Source organism: Mytilus galloprovincialis, chromosome 3 (genome assembly GCF_965363235.1).
Source record: "Mytilus galloprovincialis chromosome 3, xbMytGall1.hap1.1, whole genome shotgun sequence".
Lineage (NCBI taxonomy): Eukaryota > Metazoa > Mollusca > Bivalvia > Mytilida > Mytilidae > Mytilus > Mytilus galloprovincialis.
Window position 1 is genome coordinate 106,265,804 of NC_134840.1, and position 21,004 is coordinate 106,286,807.

General features: G+C 32.2%; 1 protein-coding gene across 1 annotated transcript; it reads left to right on the plus strand.

Moving 5' to 3' along the window:
* Positions 1-4,147: 4,147 nt before the first annotated feature.
* LOC143069705 (putative 2-oxoadipate dehydrogenase complex component E1 homolog) lies at positions 4,148-9,761 on the plus strand. Its single transcript, XM_076244477.1, has 6 exons — positions 4,148-4,396; positions 5,258-5,358; positions 6,502-6,849; positions 7,433-7,493; positions 8,104-8,189; positions 8,635-9,761. The coding sequence occupies exons 1-6, from the start codon at positions 4,291-4,293 to the stop codon at positions 8,734-8,736; spliced, it is 804 nt and encodes a 267-aa protein (XP_076100592.1). The 5' UTR covers positions 4,148-4,290; the 3' UTR covers positions 8,737-9,761.
* Positions 9,762-21,004: the final 11,243 nt, after the last annotated feature.

Genomic DNA, 21,004 nt, shown 5'->3' on the forward strand with positions numbered 1-21,004 from the left:
AAGAAAAAATTCAGGAAAAAAGCATGCTGAAATTTTGGGCTAGTTGAATAATTTTTTTTACAAGTAGCATCAAGGTAGATTTTTCAATCTGGTTGAACGATAGCTACAGGTAAACGGTAACACCCATAGTCAACTCACTGTAAGTTAAGATAAATTATTTCGATTTATTGAAAAGTGCAAATTTAACAAAGACTTGTAGGGGGAAATCAATGGTGGTATTAAACCTGAACATTATGTATCAGGTCATTAAATCTTCAAAAACATTCAGATTAAACAAGAAAAATTACTCTCTCAGGATATCCTTTATAAGTAAGTAGGGCAGAAATAGGGAAAAAGTTTGTTGCCCCCTCCCTTTTTTTGGCAAAAAAATTTTTTTTTTTTTATTTCGATCTTGTGGCAAGTTTTTATCTTCAGTAGTCTCCACCCCACTCCAGTTTAAAATCTTAGCTCTGCCTCTGTTTGCAGCACAGTAATGTGATGTGGCTTATACAAACTTGACTAAATTTAAACCAGGTGCTCCGCAGGGTGCAGCTTTATACGACCGCAGAGGTCGATCCCTGAACAGTTGGGACAGGTATGGAAAAAACATTTAAGCGTGATACAGCTCTGAATTTGGATATTGATCAAATTTTTGACATTATATGGGTTTTTTACACAAAACAAATGTCAAGATTTTACAAATCAATTCAAGATTTCTTCTTCAAACTTATTTAAATCTAAAATTAAATAGTTGACACAGCATAGGTTTCTGACACAGAATGAATGTGGTCTAATGAACTTAAATTTTTTTTTGCCTTTGAGCAATTCACTATGCTGTTGAATATTAATCCTGTCAAAAAAATGTTTGAAGAAATGTTCTTTTTATTTATGAAATCTGAAATGAGAACAAGTATGGACACAACTTTTAAGTTTGATACAGCTATAAATGTGGATTGTGATTAAATAGTTGACACAACATAGGTTTATGTCACATTATGAATTTGGTTTAAGAAAAGATAAGGAAAAAAAGCTTCATTAGCAACATTTTATATTGGCAAATTTCCAATGAAGTTATTTACATAAAGTTATTGGCAAATAGAAAATGACATCATAAGCATGTCTGGCAAATTTCCAACATATATTATCAACTACTATTCTATACAAAGAAAGATAACTCCAATTGAAAATTAATTGCTATTGCACAATATTGTGCAATTAGATATTTCTTGCTATTGTTCAATACTGTGCAATTGAATATTTCTTGCTATTGCACAATACTTGATATGGAATCCTGATTTGGACCAACTTGAAAACTGGGCCCATAATCAAAAATCACAGTACATGTTTAGATAAAGCATATCAAATAAGCCCAAGAATTGAATTTTTGTTAAAATCAAACTTAGTTTAATTTTGGACCCTTTGGACCTTAATGTAGACCAATTTGAAAACTGGACCAAAAATTAAGAATCTACATACACAGTTGGATTTGGCATATCAAAGAACCCATTTATTCAATTTTTGATGAAATCAAACAAAGTTTAATTTTGGACCCCCATTTGGACCAACTTGAAAACTAGGCCAATAATTAAAATTCTAAGTACATTTTTAAATTCAGCATATCAAAGAACCCCAAGGATTTAATTTTTGTTAAAATCAAACTCAGTTTAATTTTGGACCCTTTGGACCTTAATGTAGACCAATTTGAAAAGGGGACCAAAAATCAAGAATCTACATACATAGTTAGATTCGGCATATCAAAGAACCCCAATTATTCAATTTTTGATGAAATCACACAAAGTTCAATTTTGGACCCTTTGGGCCCCTTATTCCTAAACTGTTGAGACCATAATCCTTGTGTTAAAATTTCATTGATTTCTATTCACTTTTACTAAAGTTATTAGAGTGCGAAAACTAAAAGTATTCCCAAGACGACGCAGGACGACGACGCCAACGTGATAGCAATATACGACCAAAAAATTAAAATTTTTCCGGTTGTATAAAAATTGATGCCAACATAGATTGTCTATAAAATGTTGATCTGACAATTAGATAAGAACTAGAGGTTCTTAAAAGCCTGTGTCGCTCACTTTGGTCTATGTGCTTATTAAACAAAAGACACAGATGGATTAATGACAAAATTGCGTTTTGGTGATGGTGATGTGTATTTAGATCTTACTTTAGTTTACTGAACATTCTTGCTACTTACTTACAATTATCTCCAACTTGGCCCATTAGTTACAGAGGAAAATATTTTGTTGAAATTTACAAAAATTTACAAAATTTGTGAAAAATGTTTAAAATTAACTATAAAGAGCAATAACTCCTAAAGGGGTCAATTGACTATTTTGGTCATGTTGACTTATTTGTAGATCTTATTTTGCTGAACATTATTGCTGTTTACAGTTTATCTCTATCTATAATAATATTCAAGATAATAACAAAAAACTGCAAAATTTCCTTACAAATTACCAATTCATTAACCCAACAACTGGTTGTCCGACTTGATAAACAATTTAACCCCATGTCAGATTTGCTCTAAATGCTTAGGTTTCAGAATTATAAGCCAAAATCTATATTTTACCCCTATGTTCTATTTTTAGCCATGACGCCATCTTGGTTGGTTGGCCGGTTCATGGGACACATTTTTAAACTAGATACCCTAATGATGATTGTGGCCAAGTTTGGTGAAATTTGGTTTAGTAGTTTCAGAGAAGTTTTTTGTAAAAGTTAGCAACGACGACGGAAGCCGACGCTGGATGACGGACGCCAAGTGATGAGCAAGGCTCACTTGGCCCATGGTTGGTTGGCCGGGTCATTGGACACATTTTTTGAACTAGATACCCTAATGATGATTGTGGCCGAGTTTGGTTAAATTTGGTCTAGTAGTTTCAGAGGAGAAGATTTTTGTAAAAGTTAGCGATGACCACAGACGAGGAAACCGGACTCTGGACAACCGAGGACAAGTGATGATCAAAGCTCACTTGGCCCTTTGGGCCAGGTGAGCTAAAAAGGTTTCAGAGTCAGAACAATTAGTGAAGGTGTTGTCTCATTTTTTTTGGCAGTCATTTTAAGCATTAATGCTACCAGAGGGGTTTATGTTTAGGAGTTATGCTCCTCAATAGACAACTTTCGAGTTCAATGCATTTCCGTAAAAAAACTTTGGTTTTAGTGAACATCATTAGTGCGTTTAGGGGCGTTGTCAATTCTGTTCTAATGTTCAGAGAGTGGTTGGAAAACTACAAAGATCTACAAAGCTATATTGTACAAATTATTCGGCAACTTGAATTCTCAAAATTGTCTTTCAGCTCTGCTGTCATTAGGGAATTGTGATTAAGAACCTACAGAACAAATATTATTTCTAGTTTATCCTGCACAATGACGATCACTAAGACGCTTGATGAACGTTGATAGTGCAGGGATATAGGCGATCCCCTCTATCTGGTAAATGACGTCATAAAGGTGTGTATAATTGATGAGGTTTTTTTTCCGGTAACCGATGAACTCGAAAGTGGTCTTTTGCTTTAACAATGGCTTTACAAATGTAATAACAGGAGGCTGTCAAAATGACAGAAAACCAGGCTTTTATAAAGTGTTATAGAAATAAAAGTGCCATAATTTATTCATGAACAGTAAAATTGAAAATGATCAAAATAAGCTATCTGTGGTTGAAGATCATTTATATGTTGTTTTTTAGATGTCTTCTTTTTTTGTTTTGTTGGATTGCTGTCTCATCATTTTATACCAATAAACTCAAAAACACATTCTTACCCCTACATATTTTGATTACTGGTGCTCTGGAAAAGGAATGTCTACAGGGAAGTAAAATGTCCAATAACTGGTACACTTACCTGGTGTTGTTTATTTATAGCAAGCTATATATAGATAACTGGGTTTGACATATTTTAATTTAGAATGCTTTCAATAAGAAGTTGTTTAAGATCAAAATATTGTGATATTATGCAAGTGTCTATTTCCAAACAATGTACAGTTTATATTTTTTCAAATTTAACTTGAGAAATTCTTGCTTCATACATATTTACTTGAAGGTTACAAATTTTTGCTGTTCAGTTTTCTTTCAATTTTTACACTTGTAGTTAAAGTTTTCAACTTTCATATGGTAAGAGTATTAGGTGCACCCTAACAATCTTACTTTATTTATTTGCATTTGGCCAATAGCTCCCTGTCTGAAGAAGCTGTGTTAGGATTTGAGTATGGTATGAGTATAGATGACCCTAACAATCTTACTTTATTTATTTTCAGTTAGCTAATAGTTCTCTGTCTGAAGAAGCAGTGTTAGGATTTGAGTATGGTATGAGTATAGATGACCCTAAAAGTTTAGTTATATGGGAAGCACAGTTTGGAGACTTCTTCACTGGAGCACAGATTATGATAGACACATATATATCTAGTGGAGAGTGTATGTATATCAAAATTAAATGTTGTTTTTTAGAGGTTGATAATTGTTATTTCTCTAATTTTTGTGCTATGTTCTCATTTCCTGAGCAGTGTGAGAAATGTTCTCAGCAATTGATTAGTCGAAACTTAGTTATGATGTTTAATTTTCTTCTGAAATATCCTGTTGTGATGTCATGAAAAAAGACAACCATGTCTGATGACCTCACATCTAAGAACAAAAGTTTCTACTATCTTTGAAAAGAATGATAAATCATTAGATAAACAGATTCCACCACTATAACTTGTGTATTACGATATTTCTCAACTCTCAACCATTAAATTTTAATTATTTAAACTGTCTGGAGTGGAGAAATATTGTAACACAATTTGTTGCAGTAATAGAATCTTTTTTATATTATAGGAAAAGTAGGTCAAATTAAAAACTCAAATTCATTTTTTTCATGAGCCACTACAGATCCAATCTCTTTATAAAACAAACTATAGTTCATCATTAGAGAAATTATTTTTTGGTAAAAATGTTCACACTATAAAAATACTAACTGTTTACAAAACTTTGATTATTTTGAAATCTTAAGAAATTTCTTCCCAAGGAATAGATAACCTTAGCTGTATTGATAGACAAAATCTTAAAGAATTTTGTGTCCTCAATTTCCTCAACTTTGCCTTTTAACTTTTCTGTTTATAGCGTCACTGATCAGTTTTATGTAGACAAAAATTTGTCTATCATACAAAATTTTAAGTCTGATATATATGATGAGTTTATTTCTTACCTATATTAAATACCTGTTGTAAGAAGTTATAAAAAAAGGGTCACTGGAAGTCAAACTCATTAAACTCATTGAAATTAATGATCTTATTTCAGTGAAATGGTTATTACAGAGCGACTTAGTGATGTTATTACCTCATGGTATGGATGGAGCAGGTCCTGAACACTCATCCTGTAAAATTGAAAGGTTTTTACAGGTAATGTCAAAAGGTCAGGGTCATTTATGTCAAAGGTCAAGGTATGTAAAATGGTTATTTCAAAGTGACTTAGTGATGTTACTACTACATGGCATAGATAGAGCAGGACATAAAAACTCCTCATGTAAAGTTGAAAGGTTTATACAAGTTATATAAAATGATCAAGGTCATTTATGTCAAAGGTCAAGGTATGTAAAATGGTTATTACAGAGTGAGTTAGTGATGTTACTACCACATGGTATGGATTGAGCAGGACCTGAACACTCATCCTGTAAAATTTAACGGTTTCTACAGGTTATATCATAAGATCAAGGTCATTGATGTCAAAGGTCAAGGCTTGTAAAATGGTTATTACAGAGCGACCAAGTGATGTTATTACCTCATGGTATGGATGGAGCAGGACGTGAACACTCATCCTGTAAAATTTAACGGTTTCTACAGGTTATATTATAAGATCAAGGTCATTGATGTCAAAGGTCAAGGCTTGTAAAATGGTTATTACAGACCAACTAAGTGATGTTATTACCTCATGGTATGGATGGAGCATGACATAAACACTCACCAAGTAAAATGGAAAGGTTTCTACAGGTTATATCATAAGGTCATGTTCATTTATGTCAATGGTCAAGGTTTTCTAAATGGATAGTATAAAGCAAGTTATTGATGTTATTACCACATGGCATGGATGGAACAGAACCTGAACGCTTATTATGTAAAATTGATTGGTTTTTAAAAAGTAATGTCATAAGATCAAGGTCATGTATGTCAAAGATCAAGGGTTGTAAAACGGTTATTTCAGAGTTACTTAATGATGTTACGAACAAATGACATAGATGGAGCAGTACCTGAACACTCACCAGGTAGAATTGATAGGTTTCTACAGGATATTTGATAAGGTCAAGTTCATTTATGTCAAAGGTCAAGGTTTATTTTCAAGAGAATTTGGGACATCTGAATTTTTGTAAAGAAAATTTGAAAGTTATAAAAAAATATGTTTTTACCAAGTAATTTTTCCATTATTTTTAAAAAGAAATGTACAGTTTAAAGTTGTGCAGCAAAGCCTTACATATTAATCTAAGATTGAGATTTTGAGTTCAGTGACTTCTTTTTGTCCTGTTTTAAATTTTAAACACTTATTTCCAGGCAACAGACAGTAGTGAACACAAAGTAGACGGAGACAATGTCAACCTTCAGGTTGTCAATGCTACAACTCCAGCTCAATACTTCCATCTTCTCAGACGTCAGGTGGTTCGGAACTTCAGAAAACCATTGGTGGTGGTAGCTCCTAAAACAATCTTACGTTTACCTGCAGCAACCTCTACCTTAGACGATATGTTACCTGGAAAAACATTCTTACCAGTGATTGGTGATAAGAAAGTTAAAGGTGACAAGGTCAAAAAGATCATTTTCTGTAGCGGAAAACAGTTCTATACATTGGATAAGGAGAGGGATTCCAGGAAGTTAGAAGATGTAGCACTTGTTAGAATAGAGGTACTTCTAAAAAGTAAAATCAAAGAAAATTCAAAATGGAAATTCCCTGATCAAATGGCAAAATCAAAAGCTCAAACACATCAAACAAATGGACAACAACTGTCATATTCCTGACTTAGTACAGGCATTATTTTAAATAGAAAATAGTGGATTAAACCTGGTTTTCAAAGCTAGCAAAACCTCTCACTTGTATGTCTATGACATTTGCAGAAAATATCATTACATTGACAAAGATGTGGGTCTTTGTGGGAACAAAAAAAACAGACACAATTGGCAAACAAGTTGGGGTAATGCAAACTGAAAATTATAATTCCATTTTTTGAGAACTTTTTTTTTTAATTATATGGTTTGAAAAAAAAAATCCATTAAAACATTTATTTTGTATTCAATACACAAGAAGGAGATTTTCATACACTAGAAATGATTTTGACCCTGATTTTCCAGTAATTGAACCTTTACACATAATAGAGGTATTGTGCCATGGTGTTCTACACTGTATTGACACATAATGTTATGTCTTTGATATATTTAAAAGAGATTATTCTCACCACTTACTAAAAAGATAACTAACTTTTCATTGTAGAGTCTATGTCCATTCCCAGCAGAAATTCAACAAGAAGTAACCAAATATCCTAATGCTACAGGTATATTTTAATTATTAAAATTTATTCATCAATGATTATTTTTTAATTTGAATAATGTTAAAAGAAGATAGTAGAAAAAAGTATGTAAAAAAATTTATAATCAAACAGATTCAAGATGTCAATTTGATTACCTTACAAAGTTCTCCCTCAGAGCCTTTTTAAACAGTATTTAGCATCAAATGAAACACTAAGGTAATTCAATACACATCATCCCTATCTGGAAATCTGTCCTGGTTAACCTAAGAATATGTTCTGTTTGAACTATTGACATCATACAACAATCACTTTTCCATTGTGACGTCAGATATTTGGTATTATGACTCCAAAATTTTACGGGAACCTTTGTGATGTCCAGTAATGGCGAAAAAATAGCAATACAATGTATGGAGATATACTATCTATGTCAGTCATCAAACACCAAACAATACATGCCATTTCTAAACTCAAATTGAGTATTATGACACCTACTGTTAGAATGATTGATCGATGGTTGATTTACACTACAACAGCACATAAGGTTACATCATAACCAGCTAACAGTTAGAAGAATATTTTATAGTATTTCAAGCAAGATATTCTTTTTACCAGGATATTCATTGTTGTATTACAGATTTCCTTTGGAGTCAAGAAGAACACAGGAATATGGGAGCATGGACATTTGTCTCTCCAAGGTTTAATAATTTAGTTGGATGCCAGGTTTGTTTTGAAATATATTTATATGCAATGTAATTAGTTCCAAGAAATACCTCTGAATCATTTCAACTGATTGGTCATTTGATAATATACCAGAAATAAATAAATGACAAACATATTGCTTAAAAATACATTTTACATGTTGGACGGTATTTTATAGAAAATAATAATTTTAGTTTTTTATTTATTACTTATTTTTAGCTGGAGACGTGAATTAAACAGACAAAAAAGCATAACGAAATGGACATACAAAATTTAAAGAGAATAATGGTTATAATAGGGTGCTAAAATTTTAAAGAATAGACTATTATGAACAAAAATAAGAAGACTAGAGAAAAATGAAGAAAAAATGGGAAATACAGAAATTAAGAAACTCCATCCTGAACCTATTTCTATGTCACTTATAAAGAGGACTTAACTTACTGAACTTATTTTTATTATATTGTAGTTACCGTATGTTGGAAGAGATCATTTAGGTTCTCCTGCTCCAGGTATTGGTGAAGTACACAGACAAGAAAGTATACAAATCATAGAGGACACATTTGGTTGAAGAACACTTATGTAAAGATTATGTTCAGCATTAATGTATATGTGGGATAACATGTGTATGAAGTTTTGTAATTGACCATTGTACTAAAATTACCGGTGTATACATTACATCACAAGTCTTAAAAAGGCAGAGCTATAACTTACCAGAAACTGATTTTATTTTTAATTCAGTGACAAATTTTATAATTGAAAAATATCATATTCTAGGCCATCGAAGAATTTGCCACTGGATGTTAAGATATCAGATATCTATTAATTGGAATTCATGCAGTCCCACCTAGTCTCTATATTTAATGAAAAATCAAAATGAACCCATAAATGCCTTGAATGTTTATTATTTTGTTTAGGCCTTCTAAGTTTCAAGCCAGTATATATGTTAAAACTCTCATCTAAGAACATTTTTATAGAATAACATAATTTTGTATTGATACTTGTGAATAATATAATAGAATGAGTTATTTTAAATCAGTTATACTAAAACTCTTGCATTAACGGTGTCAGTTAATATTTGTAATTCAATTCATTCAACAAATATTTCTTTGACAATTTTGACAGGCTCTACTGAACAAAATGATTTAATATTTAGCCAGAAACTTATTAGTGATGGCTTTTAATGTGTGTTATTTTCTTCATTTGCCAAACACAGTCAAGTTTCTGTTTGACAATAAGTTGCACCTTGAATTTTGATGTAATGTGGGATATGTGCGCATTGCATTTGTGCCAATTTGTTTTTTTTTTTTAACAAAATCCAATCTTTAATTTGCGTCAAAAAATATAATCTACATCTGTGACAGTAGAAGTTAAGATAAAGTACGACTAAAAACACTATATTGGTGTATTTGCATTGATAAAGTACGGGGAAAATACTATATTGGTGTATTTGCATTGATTTGTATGTTTTATTATCTAATCAGTGATGTTTTTGTATTTTGAAAAGTTGTTAGTGATTTGCTCTGTTATATTGTTTTTGTATCATATTAATCAGCTGTGATATTTTGTCTAATACTGAACTGTAATAAAAGATAAAAAGGGTATGGTATTTTAATGTTTTATGCCCAAAGAAAGTTATGTGACTCTTTTTATATGACCACAACAAAAATTGTTGGGTTTGTTTCATGATTTGGTGTTGCCCGTAGATACGAGTGGTTTCAGGTTTCGTCCACCGAGGGTATCACCAGCCCAGTAGTCAACATTTCGGTGTTGACATGAATATCAATAAGGTGGTCATTTTTATACGACCGCAAAAATTGAAAAGTTTTTGGTCGTATATTGGTATCACGTTGGCGTCGTCGTCTGCCTCGTCGTCATCGTGTTCGTCGTCCGAATACTTTTAGTTTTTGCACTCTAACTTTAGTAAAAGTGAATGGAAATCTATGAAATTTTAACACAAGGTTTATGACCACAAAAGGAAGGTTGGGATTGATTTTGGGAGTTTTGGTCGCAACATTTTAGGAATTAGGGGCCAAAAAGGGCCCAAATAAGCATTTTCTTGGTTTTCGCACTATAACTTTAGTTTAAGTAAATAGAAATCTATGAAATTTTGACACAAGGTTTATGACCACAAAAGTAAGGTTGGAATTGATTTTGGGAATTTGGTTCCAAGAGTTTAGGAATAAAGGGGCCAAAAAAGGGCCTAAATAAGCATTATTCTTCGTTTTTGCACAATAACTTAAGTATAAGTAAATAGAAATCAAAGAAATTTAAATACAAGGTTTATGACCACAAAAGGAAGGTTGGAATTGATTTTGGGAGTTGAGGTCACAACAGTTTAGGAAAAAGGGGCCAAGAAGGGGTCAAATAAACATTTTTCTTGGTTTTCGCACCATAACTTTAGTATAAATTAATAGAAATCTATGAAATTTAAACACAAGGTTTATGACCATAAAAGGAACGTTGGGATTGATTTTGGGAGTTTTGGTCCAAACAGTTTAGGAAAAGGGGCTCAAAGGGTCAAAAATTAAACTTTGTTTGATTTCATCAAAAATTGAGTAATTGGGGTTCTTTGATATGCAGAATCTAACTGTGTATGTAGATTCTTAATTTTTGGTCCCGTTTTCAAATTGGTCTACATTAAGGTCCAAAGGGTCCAAAATTAAACTTAGTTTTATTTTAACAAAAATTGAATCCTTGGGGTTCTTTGATATGCTGAATTTAAAAATGTACTTAGATTTTTGATTATTGGCCCAGTTTTGAAGTTGGTCCAAATCGGGGTCCAAAATTAAACTTTAATTGATTTCATCAAAAATTGAATAAATGGGGTTCTTTGATATGCCAAATCTAACTGTTTGTAGATTCTTAATTTTTGGTCCCGTTTTCAAATTGGTCTACATTAAGGTCCAAAGAGTCCAATATTAAACTAAGTTTGATTTTAACAAAAAATGAATCCGTGGGGTTCTTTGATATGCTGAATCTAAAAATGTACTTAGATTTTTTATTATTGGACCAGTTTTCAAGTTGGTCCAAATAAGGCTCCAAAATTAAACTTTGTTTGATTTCATCAAAAATTGAATAAATGGGGTTCTTTGATATGCCAAATCTAACTGAGTATGTAGATTCTTAATTTTTGGTCCCGTTTTCAAATTGGTTTACATTAAAGTCCAAAGGGTCCAAAATTAAACTAAGTTTGATTTTAACAAAAATTGAATTCTTGGGTTTTTTTGATATGCTGAATCTAAACATGTACTTAGATTTTTGATTATGGGACCAGTTTTCAAGTTGGTCCAAATCAGGATCCAAAATTATTATATTAAGTATTGTGCAATAGCAAGAAATTTTCAATTGCACAGTATTCACCAATAGCAAGAAATCTTCAATTGCACAGTATTGTGCAATAGCAAGATATTTTCAATTGCACAGTATTGCGCAATAGCAAGAAATCTTCAATTGCACAGTATTGTTCAATAGCAAGTATTTTCAATTGCACAGTATTGTGCAATAACAAGAAATATCTAATTGCACAATATTGCGCAATAGCAAGAAATTTTCAATTGCAGTTATCTTGCTTTGTCCAGAATAGTAGTTGAATCAACTTAAATCATTGTTTTATACAATATACGATCACAGTATATTCACTTTTACTAGCGACTGATAAATTAAAACAATCTTTACCATTCAGTGATAACAAGCACTTTTTTTACATTTTAATATATTATGATGTATTTAAATGAGTAGTTATTGTTGCAAACTCCATAAGAAATTTGAATTGAGATCAGTTTTGGAATAAGGGAAAGGGGGATGTGAAAAAAAAAAATTGGGGGGGGGGGGGGGGGTCAATTTTTCTCATTTCAGATTTCATAAATAAAAAGAAAATTTCTTCAAACATTTTTTTGAGAAGATAAATTTTCAACAGTTTAGTGAATTGCTCAAAGGCAAACAAAAATTTTAAGTTCATTAGACCACATTCATTCTGTGTCAGAAACCTATGCTGTGTCAACTATTCAATCACAATCCAAATTTAGAGCTGAATCCAGCTTGAATGTTGTGTCCATACTTGCCCCAACCGTTCAGGGTTCAACCTTTGCGGTTGTATAAAGCTGCGCCCTGCGGAGCATCTGGTTATAAATATCCGTTTACAAAACTTTGAATTTTACGAAAAACTAAGGATTTTCTTATCCTAGGAATACATAACCTTAGCCGTATTTGGCACAACTTTTTGGACTTTTGGATCCTCAATGCTCTTCAACTTTGTACTTGTTTGGCTTTATAAATATTTTGATATGAGCGTCACTGATGAGTCTTGTGTAGACAAAACATATGTCTGGCGTACTAAATTATAATCCTGGAACCTTTGATAACTATTTACACCACTGGGTCGATGTCACTGCTGGTGGACGTTTCGTCCCCAAGGGTATCACCAGCCCTGTAGTCAACATTTCGGTGTTGACATGAATATCAATAATGTCGTCATTTTCATAGGACTGCAAAAATTGAAAATTTTTTGGTCGTATATTGGTGTCACGTTGGCATCGTCGTCTGAATACTTTTAGTTTTCGCACTCTAACTTTAGTAAAAGTGAATAGAAATCTATGAAATTTTAACACAAGGTTTATGACCTCAAAAAGGAAGGTTGGGATTGGTTTTGGGAGTTTTGGTCCCAATATTTTGGGAATTGGGGGCCAAAAAGGGCCCAAATAAGCATTTTTCTTGGTTTTCGCACCATAACTTTAGTATAAGTAAATAGAAATCTATGAAATTTTAACACAAGGTTTATGACCATGAAAGGAAGGTTGGGATTGATTTTGGGAGTTTTGATCCCAACAGTTCAGGAAAAAGGGGCCCAAAGGGTCAAAAATTAAACTTCGGGTGCGGGAATTTCTCGCTACATTGAAGACCTGTTGGTGACCCTCTGCTGTTGTTTTTTATTTGGTCGGGTTGTTGTCTCTTTGACACATTCCCCATTTCCATTCTCAATTTTATTTGTTTGATTTCATTAAAAATTGAATAATTGGGGTTCTTTGATATGCCGAATCCGACTGTGTATGTAGATTCTTAATTTTTGGTCCCGTTTTTAAATTGGTCTACATTAAGGTCCAAAGGGTCCAATATTAAACTTAGCTTGATTTTAACAAAAATTGAATCCTTGGGGTTCTTTGATATGCTGAATTTAAAAATGTACTTAGATTTTTGATTATTGGCCCAGTTTTCAAGTTGGTCCAAATCAGGTTCCAAAATTAAACTTTGTTTGAGTTCATCAAAAATTGAATAAATGCGGTTCTTTGATATGCCAAATCTAAATATGTATGTAGATTCTTGATTTTTGGTCCCGTTTTCAATTTGGTCTACATTAAGGTCCAAAGGGTCCAAAATTTAACTTAGTTTGATTTTAACAAAAATTTAATCCTTGGGGTTCTTTGATATGCTGAATCTAAAAATATACTAAGATTTTTGATTAATGGCCCAGTTTTCAAATTTGTCCAAATTAGGGGTCCAAAATTAAACTTATTTCAATTTTAACAAAAATTTAATCCTTCAGCTTCTTTGATATGATGAATCTTAAAATGTACATAGATTTTTGATTATTGGCCCAGTTTTCAAGTTGGTCCAAATCGGGGTCCAAAATTAAACTTTGTTTGATTCATCAAAAATTGAATAAATGGGGTTCTTTGATATGATAAATCTAACTGTGTATGTAGATTCTTAATTTTTGGTCCCGTTTTCAAATTGGTCTACATTAAGGTCCAAAGGGTCCAAAATTAAACTTAGTTTGATTTTAACAAAAAATGAATCCTTGGGGTTCTTTGATATGCTGAATCTTAAAATGTACTTAGATTTTTGATTATTGGCCCAGTTTTCAAGTTGGTCCAAATCGGGGTCCAAAATTAAACTTTGTTTGATTTCATCATCAAAAATTGAATAAATGGGGTTCTTTGATATGCAAAATCTAACTATGTATGTAGATTTTTGATGTTTGGGCCCGGTTATCAAATTGGTCCACATTGAGGTTGAAAGGGTCCAAAATTGAAATTTATTTGATTTCATCAAAAATTAAATTCTTGGGGTTCATTGATATGCTGAATCTAACCATGTATTTAGATTTTGGATATTGGACCATAATAGGTTATGTCCAATTTAAAATTTAAAGTTTTTAAGTTTAAGTTCTTAGACCACATTCATTATGTGTCAGAAACCCGTGTTGTGTCAACTATTTAATCACAATCCAAATTCAGAGCTGTATCAAGCTTGAATGTTGTGTCCATACTTGCCCCAACTGTTCAGGATTCGAATTTTGCGGTCGTATAAAGCTGCGCCCTGCGGAGCATCTGGTTATTATAAAGGAGTAGGTCCGGTAAACGCCGATTTTGACCACAAATTTTATGTTCATCTAACGAAAGTTTTTGGACACTTTTTAAACACTTAAGTGTCTATTTCAATTGATTCGATTACTTTATGTGAAAGATTTTGAACTGATTTAGTCATTAAAAACGCTCTGATTCAATCTTAAATATGAAAAATCTATCAAATATGCCAAAAACCGTCACTTTTCAGATGGTTTTTATCAAAAATGAAAGTGGCCGCATCCGTGTTCATCCTCAACCTTTATATATGTTTTGTATTATCATCAAATACAACTTACATTTCAATATTATGAATGAACACGAATGCGGCCACTTCCATATTAGACGGAAACCGTCTTAAGATTAACCAAAATGCTAAAATTTTGAGGATTTCAATAATTTAGCATGACTTAAGGATGCTAGAACGCGATATTTTCGATTGACTTGTCAAAAATAGCGCATATTTATGTAGCAGCAGCATTTTACTTTCCAAAATATAGCTAGAGATTACATTTTCACAATTTTCTAAAACTGCTATATTTTGGGGCCAAAAGGGGGTCTTACTGAACCTACTCCTTTCCTGGTTACAAAACTTTTTTGGCACAACTTTTTGGACTTTTGGATCCTCAATGCTCTTCAACTTTGTACTTGTTTGGCTTTATAAATATTTTGATATGAGCGTCACTGATGAGTCTTGTGTAGACGAAACGCGCGTCTGGCGTACTAAATTATAATCCTGGAACCTTTGATAACTATTCAGGACAGTAGCTTTAGTTAAAGTAGGTGGATCTCTATGATATTTTACAAAACGGTTCACTACCACAAAAGGAAGGTTGGGATTGATTTTGGAGGTAAAGGTACAAACAATTTAGGAATTAGTGACCAAAACAAACATTTTAGTAGTTACTGGACAATAACTTGTAAGTGTACTGATATCTCTGAAATTGTATCAGGAGGTTCCATATCACAAACGTAACGCTGGGATAGAGTTTATGGGTAATTGCCCCAAACATGCAGGAAAAAGATCCAAAAAGAGGTAAAAAAACGAGCATTATTATTTTGTTTCAAGACAATAACTTGCAAATAAGTTTATGGACCGCTTAAAAATTGTACTACAAGGGTCCATGCCTTAAAGAGAAGGCTGTGATTGAGTTTAAGGGTCATTACTCCAAGGGGGTCATAAAGATAGGGAGAATGATTTCTTGAGATATCTTGAAGACAAGTTCAATAACTTTTTTGTCAAGCCTTCGACATAAGTAAAAAAAAAGCTAGACATACCGATCCTACATTCCGTCATGTAGTTGGTGACGGCGGCGTTCACAAATATTCACTCTGTTGTTTAAGTTTGTGAAATTTTAATAACTTTCTTAATCTTTTCTGGATTTGTACCAACCTTGGACAGAAACTTGTTTATGATAATAAGATGGTATTCAGAAGTAAATTTTTTAAAACAAAATCTTGTTTTTCCGTATTTTACTTATAAATGGACTTACTGCTAGGAAACATTACATTCACTCTGTGGTTAAAGTTTTTGAAATATTAATAACTTCCTTTAACTATCCTGGATATGTACCAAACTTAGACAGAAGCTTGTTTATGATCAGAAGATAGTATCCAGAAGAAAATTTTGTAAAAGAATACATTTTTCCGTGTTTTACTTATACATGGACTTAGTTTTTCTGCAAGGATACCATTCTTTCACTCTGTGTTTAAATTTTTAAATTTTTTTAAAAGCTTTCTTATAGTATCTGGACGGTACCACGATTTCCCGAGAAATACAAGAAAAACGTGATATCCCCAAAACAAACATATATCCCGAGAAAAAGATTTTTAATGGTGTTTTGCTACTTTATATAGTGTTATACTACTTTTAATAATATTAAAGAATATTAATAAAAGATATTGCTCGTTTTTATTCAATAAAAGTGCAATTTCATTTTAAAAATTCGATTTGTATGTCTTATATGCAAATTCCTTGTTTAAGAAAGAAATTAGGACTTTTCATCGACCAGGTCATTGCCGATGTTGGTCAGGTCACATAACCACAAGCTTTTAATACTTTTTTCCTATATTGTTCTTATATTTATGTAAGAATTTGTCTAATCTTATTATATTTCAAATTTGAGAGGAATATTCTGTTAAAATGTTGAACATGTTTATCCGTATTTTTCTTATAGATGGACTTAGTTTTTCTTCCGGTTAATATTACATACAGTCTGCACATAAAGTTTTTAAAACATTAAATAGATTCATAAACTATCCTAGATTTTTACCAAACTTGGAGAGAAGCTTCTTACAATCAAAAGATTGTATCGATAGGAATAATTTTATTGATTTTTTCTCTCATTTATGTTGAGCCTACGATTAACAGCAAAAGTAGGCGAGACACTAGGTTCCGTGGAACCCTTGCAAACTTTTTAAAGCTTTCTAGAAGTACCAGACGGAAAAAAGAATCCTTCTACAATCGTGATTTAACATCAAATTCTGGTAGAATCTTGTGCACCTCGAACTTCTTCACAAAAGAGTGACAAAGGATACTAAAGGAATACAAGTATTCAAACTCAAAAGGCAAAATAAAATAAAAATAAAAAATTGACAATCCCATCAAATCAAACACAAAAACCCACGAAAAAACATTATACTTAACGCAACAACAATCACTTGAAACTGAGCAAAACAAACCTCACCAACTCCAGGGGGTGATCTCAGATGCTCCTGAAAGGTAAGAAGATCAAATGTTGCACTCGTTGTGTAGCTCAAGTAAGTACTTATCCTGTGATACGTCTACTTCGGTAGATCACGTTTAAAGAGGACAGGAGGATGAGAGAAAACACATATCATTGAATAATATATTCATTTAGATATTTACATGTGCTGCTGGAACGTGCTACATAGAAATGGTAAGTTCACAACAGGAAATCTGAAATCATCACTTTTGTCGTAAAATTTTGTTCTCAACCTACATGCATAACCTTTATATGAGATAAAGTAAATTATAGCTAAATATTAATCATTATACTTTTTTTTATCAAATTGTGAGCCAACACTTGCCAATTGCATTCCAGCTCTCTAACAGTTCATAATGATTGAGACTTTTAAATCGGTATTAAATGTTCCCACTCAAACCCTTTGTTACTTTAGCAGATCTTGACGACAAATAAGTCTTTCTTATAGGACAACTGTCCCATCTATAAAATGATACTGTTTATTTCGTTTGGATATTTTTATAGAATGTCACACAGTTTAAAGCAGGTGTGACAAATAGGCATATAAGAAATACAAACTATCCCATTTACTAGTTTGTTTTCATGTCTTTTTTAATGAACTTATGCTTGAGAATGATTGTGTGAGGGATAATAGGAAGGCATTTCATATAGAAGTCACCCAATATATGATTTTTTTTAAAACTCTTATTATAGATGATTGATTTCTTGATTGACAGCCTATTTGTTACGTTCAAAGGATTGTTTTTCAACAGACTGTCGGCATTCCAATGGGAACCAATTGTGCCCTCCTTCTTGTCGACTTGTTTCTTTATAATTATGAGGCTGACTTCATACAGGCACTTCTTAGGAAGAAAGATAAGAAGTTAGCAATAGCCTACTTTCCGCAATATAGATGATGTTCTTTCACTAAATAATTCAAAACTTGGTGACTATGTTGAACGCATCAATCCCATCGAACTAGAGATAAAGGATACAACAGATACAGTTAAGTTGGCCTCATATCTTGACTTATATTTTGTCTAATACTGAACTGTAATAAAAGATAAACAGGGTGTGGTATTTAAATGTTTTATGCCCAAAGAAAGTTATATGACTCTTTTTATATGACCACAAAAAAAAATGTACGGTTTGTTTCATGATTTGGTGTTGCCCGTAGATACAAGTGGTTTCAGGTTTCGTCCACCGAGGGTTTCACCAGCCCAGTAGTCAACATTTCGGTGTTGACATGATTATCAATAATGTGGTCTTTTTTTTTTATAAATTTCCTATTTACAAAACTTTGAATTTTACGAAAAACTAAGGATTTTCTTATCCCAGGCATAGATAACCTTAGCCGTATTTGGCACAACTTTTGGACTTTTGGATCCTCAATGCTCTTCAACTTTGTACTTGTTTGGCTTCATAAATATTTTGATATGAGCGTCACTGATGAGTCTTGTGTAGAAGAAACGCGCGTCTGGTGTACTAAATTATAATCCTGGTACCTTTGATAACTAATCAGGACAATAGGTTTAGTTTAAGTAGGTGGATCTCTATGATATTTTACAGGAAGGTTCACTACCACAAAAGGAAGGTTGGAATTGATTTAGGAGGTTATAGTAGAAACAATTTAGGAATTAGTGGCCAAAACAAACATTTTAGTAGTTTCTGAACAATAACTTGTAAGTGTACTGATATCTCTGAAATTGTATCAGAAGGTTCCATATCACAAACGTAACGCTGGGATAGAGTTTATGGGTAATTGCCCCAAACATGCAGGAAAAAGGTCCAAAAAGAGGTAAAAAACAAGCATTATTATTTTGTTTCAAGACAATAACTTGCGTATAAGTTTATGGACCGCTTACAAATTGTTCAAAGGGAAGGCTGGGATTCAGTTTAGGGGTCATTACTCCAAGGGGGTCATAAAGATTGGGATAATGATATTTTGAGATATCTTGAAGACAAGTTCAATAACTTTTTTCTCAAGCCTTGGACTTAAGTCAAAAAAGCTAGACATAACGATCCTACATTCCGTCATGTAGTTGGTGGCGGCGGTGTCCACACATATTCACTCTGTTGTTAAAGTTTGTGAAATTTTAATAACTTTCTTAAACTTTTCTGGATTTGTACCAAACTTGGACAGAAGCTTGTTTATGATAATAAGATGGTATTCAGAAGTAAATTTTGTAAAGCAAATTCTTGTTTTTCCGTATTTTACTTATAAATGGACTTTGTTTTTACTGCTAGGAAACATTACATTCAATCTGTGGTTAAAGTTTTTGAAATATTTCTTCCTTTAACTATCCTGGATATGTACCAAACTTGGACAGAAGCTTGTTTATGATCATAAGATAGTATCCAGAAGAAAATTTTGTAAAAGAATACATTTTTCCGTGTTTTACTTATACATGGACTTCTGCAAGGATACCATTTATTCACTCTGTGTTTAAAGTTTTTGAAATTTCACATAACCACAAGCTTTTAATACTTATTTCCTATTTTGTTCTTATATTTTTGTACGAATTGGTCTTATCTTATCAAGTTCAAATTAGGAATATTCTGATGAAATAAAAAAAAAGTAATTAGCATTTTCATTTGGTCCTGTCATTGTAGAGGTTTGTCAGCTGACATTATTAACGTTGGTCAAGTCACATTATTGCTATCTTTTAAAATTTTGTTATATTATTCCTATGTGTATGTAAACAATGGTCTTATCTTATTATGTTTTAAATTTCAGAGAAGTATTCTGAGAAATAAAAAAAGTAATTAGAAATTTCATTTGGTCCTGTCATTGTCGAGGTTGGTCATGTCAGTCAGCGATGGTCATGTCACGTTTTCGCAAGTTTTTGAAAGAAAAATCTTTATTTTTTTTATAAAATTTATGTACTGAAAGCTGACATCTTATTTTATATTTTAAATTTGAGATAATTCCTTTGAAAAATAAAACAGTTATTAGCTTTTTTATTTGGTCCTGTCATTGTCGATGTTGGTCCTGTCATTCTCAGCGTTGGTCAGGTCACGTTTTCTAAAGTTTGTAAAAAAAAAATCTATTTTCTTCTTCAATCGATGTATAAAATTACTTATCATATTTCAAATTTTAGATAAATCCTTGAAGAAATGAAAAAGTTATCAACATTTTTCATTTGGCCCTGTCATTCGGTCCAGTCATTAGTAAAACAACTTCAAGGTACAAGATATAAAAATGATTTTCTGAAGATTGCGTGTACTTTTATTGAATATGAACGCCTTAAACCTTATTATTGTATACTGTTACACTAATTTAAGCAGTACAACACCGTTAACACCATTACAAATCTTTTTCTGGGGATATATCAGTTTGTTTTGGGGATATTACGTTTTTCTCGTATTTCTCGGGAAATCGTGGTACCCGTATCTGGAAGGAAATTTTGTTAAAATGTTGAACATGTTGATCCGTATTTTTCTAATAAATGGACTTAGTTTTTCTTCCGGTTAATATTACATACAGTCTGCAGGTAAAGTTTTTGAAACATTAAATAGATTCATAAACTATCCTGGATTTTTATCAAACTTGGACAGAAGCTTCTTACAATCAAAAGATTGTATCGATAAGAATAATTTTATTGATTATTTCCCCTCATTTATGTTGAGCCTACGATAAACAGCAAAAGTAGGCGAGACAATAGGTTCCGCGGAACCCTTACAATTTTTTTTAAAGCTTTCTAGAAGTGCCAGGCGGAAAAAAGACTCCTTCTACAATCGTGATTTAACATCCAATTCTGGTAGAATCTTGTGCACCTCGAACTTTTCT

What these genes read in the sequence shown, in the direction of transcription:
- LOC143069705 (XM_076244477.1), top strand. Translation starts at nt 4,291, where the DNA reads ATGAGTATAGATGACCCTAAAAGTTTAGTTATATGGGAAGCACAGTTT. An exon ending in CAAATATCCTAATGCTACAG is followed by an intron (nt 7,494 to 8,103) that starts GTATATTTTAAT and finishes GTTGTATTACAG; the next exon opens with ATTTCCTTTGGAGTCAAGAA. An exon ending in ATAATTTAGTTGGATGCCAG is followed by an intron (nt 8,190 to 8,634) that starts GTTTGTTTTGAA and finishes ATTATATTGTAG; the next exon opens with TTACCGTATGTTGGAAGAGA.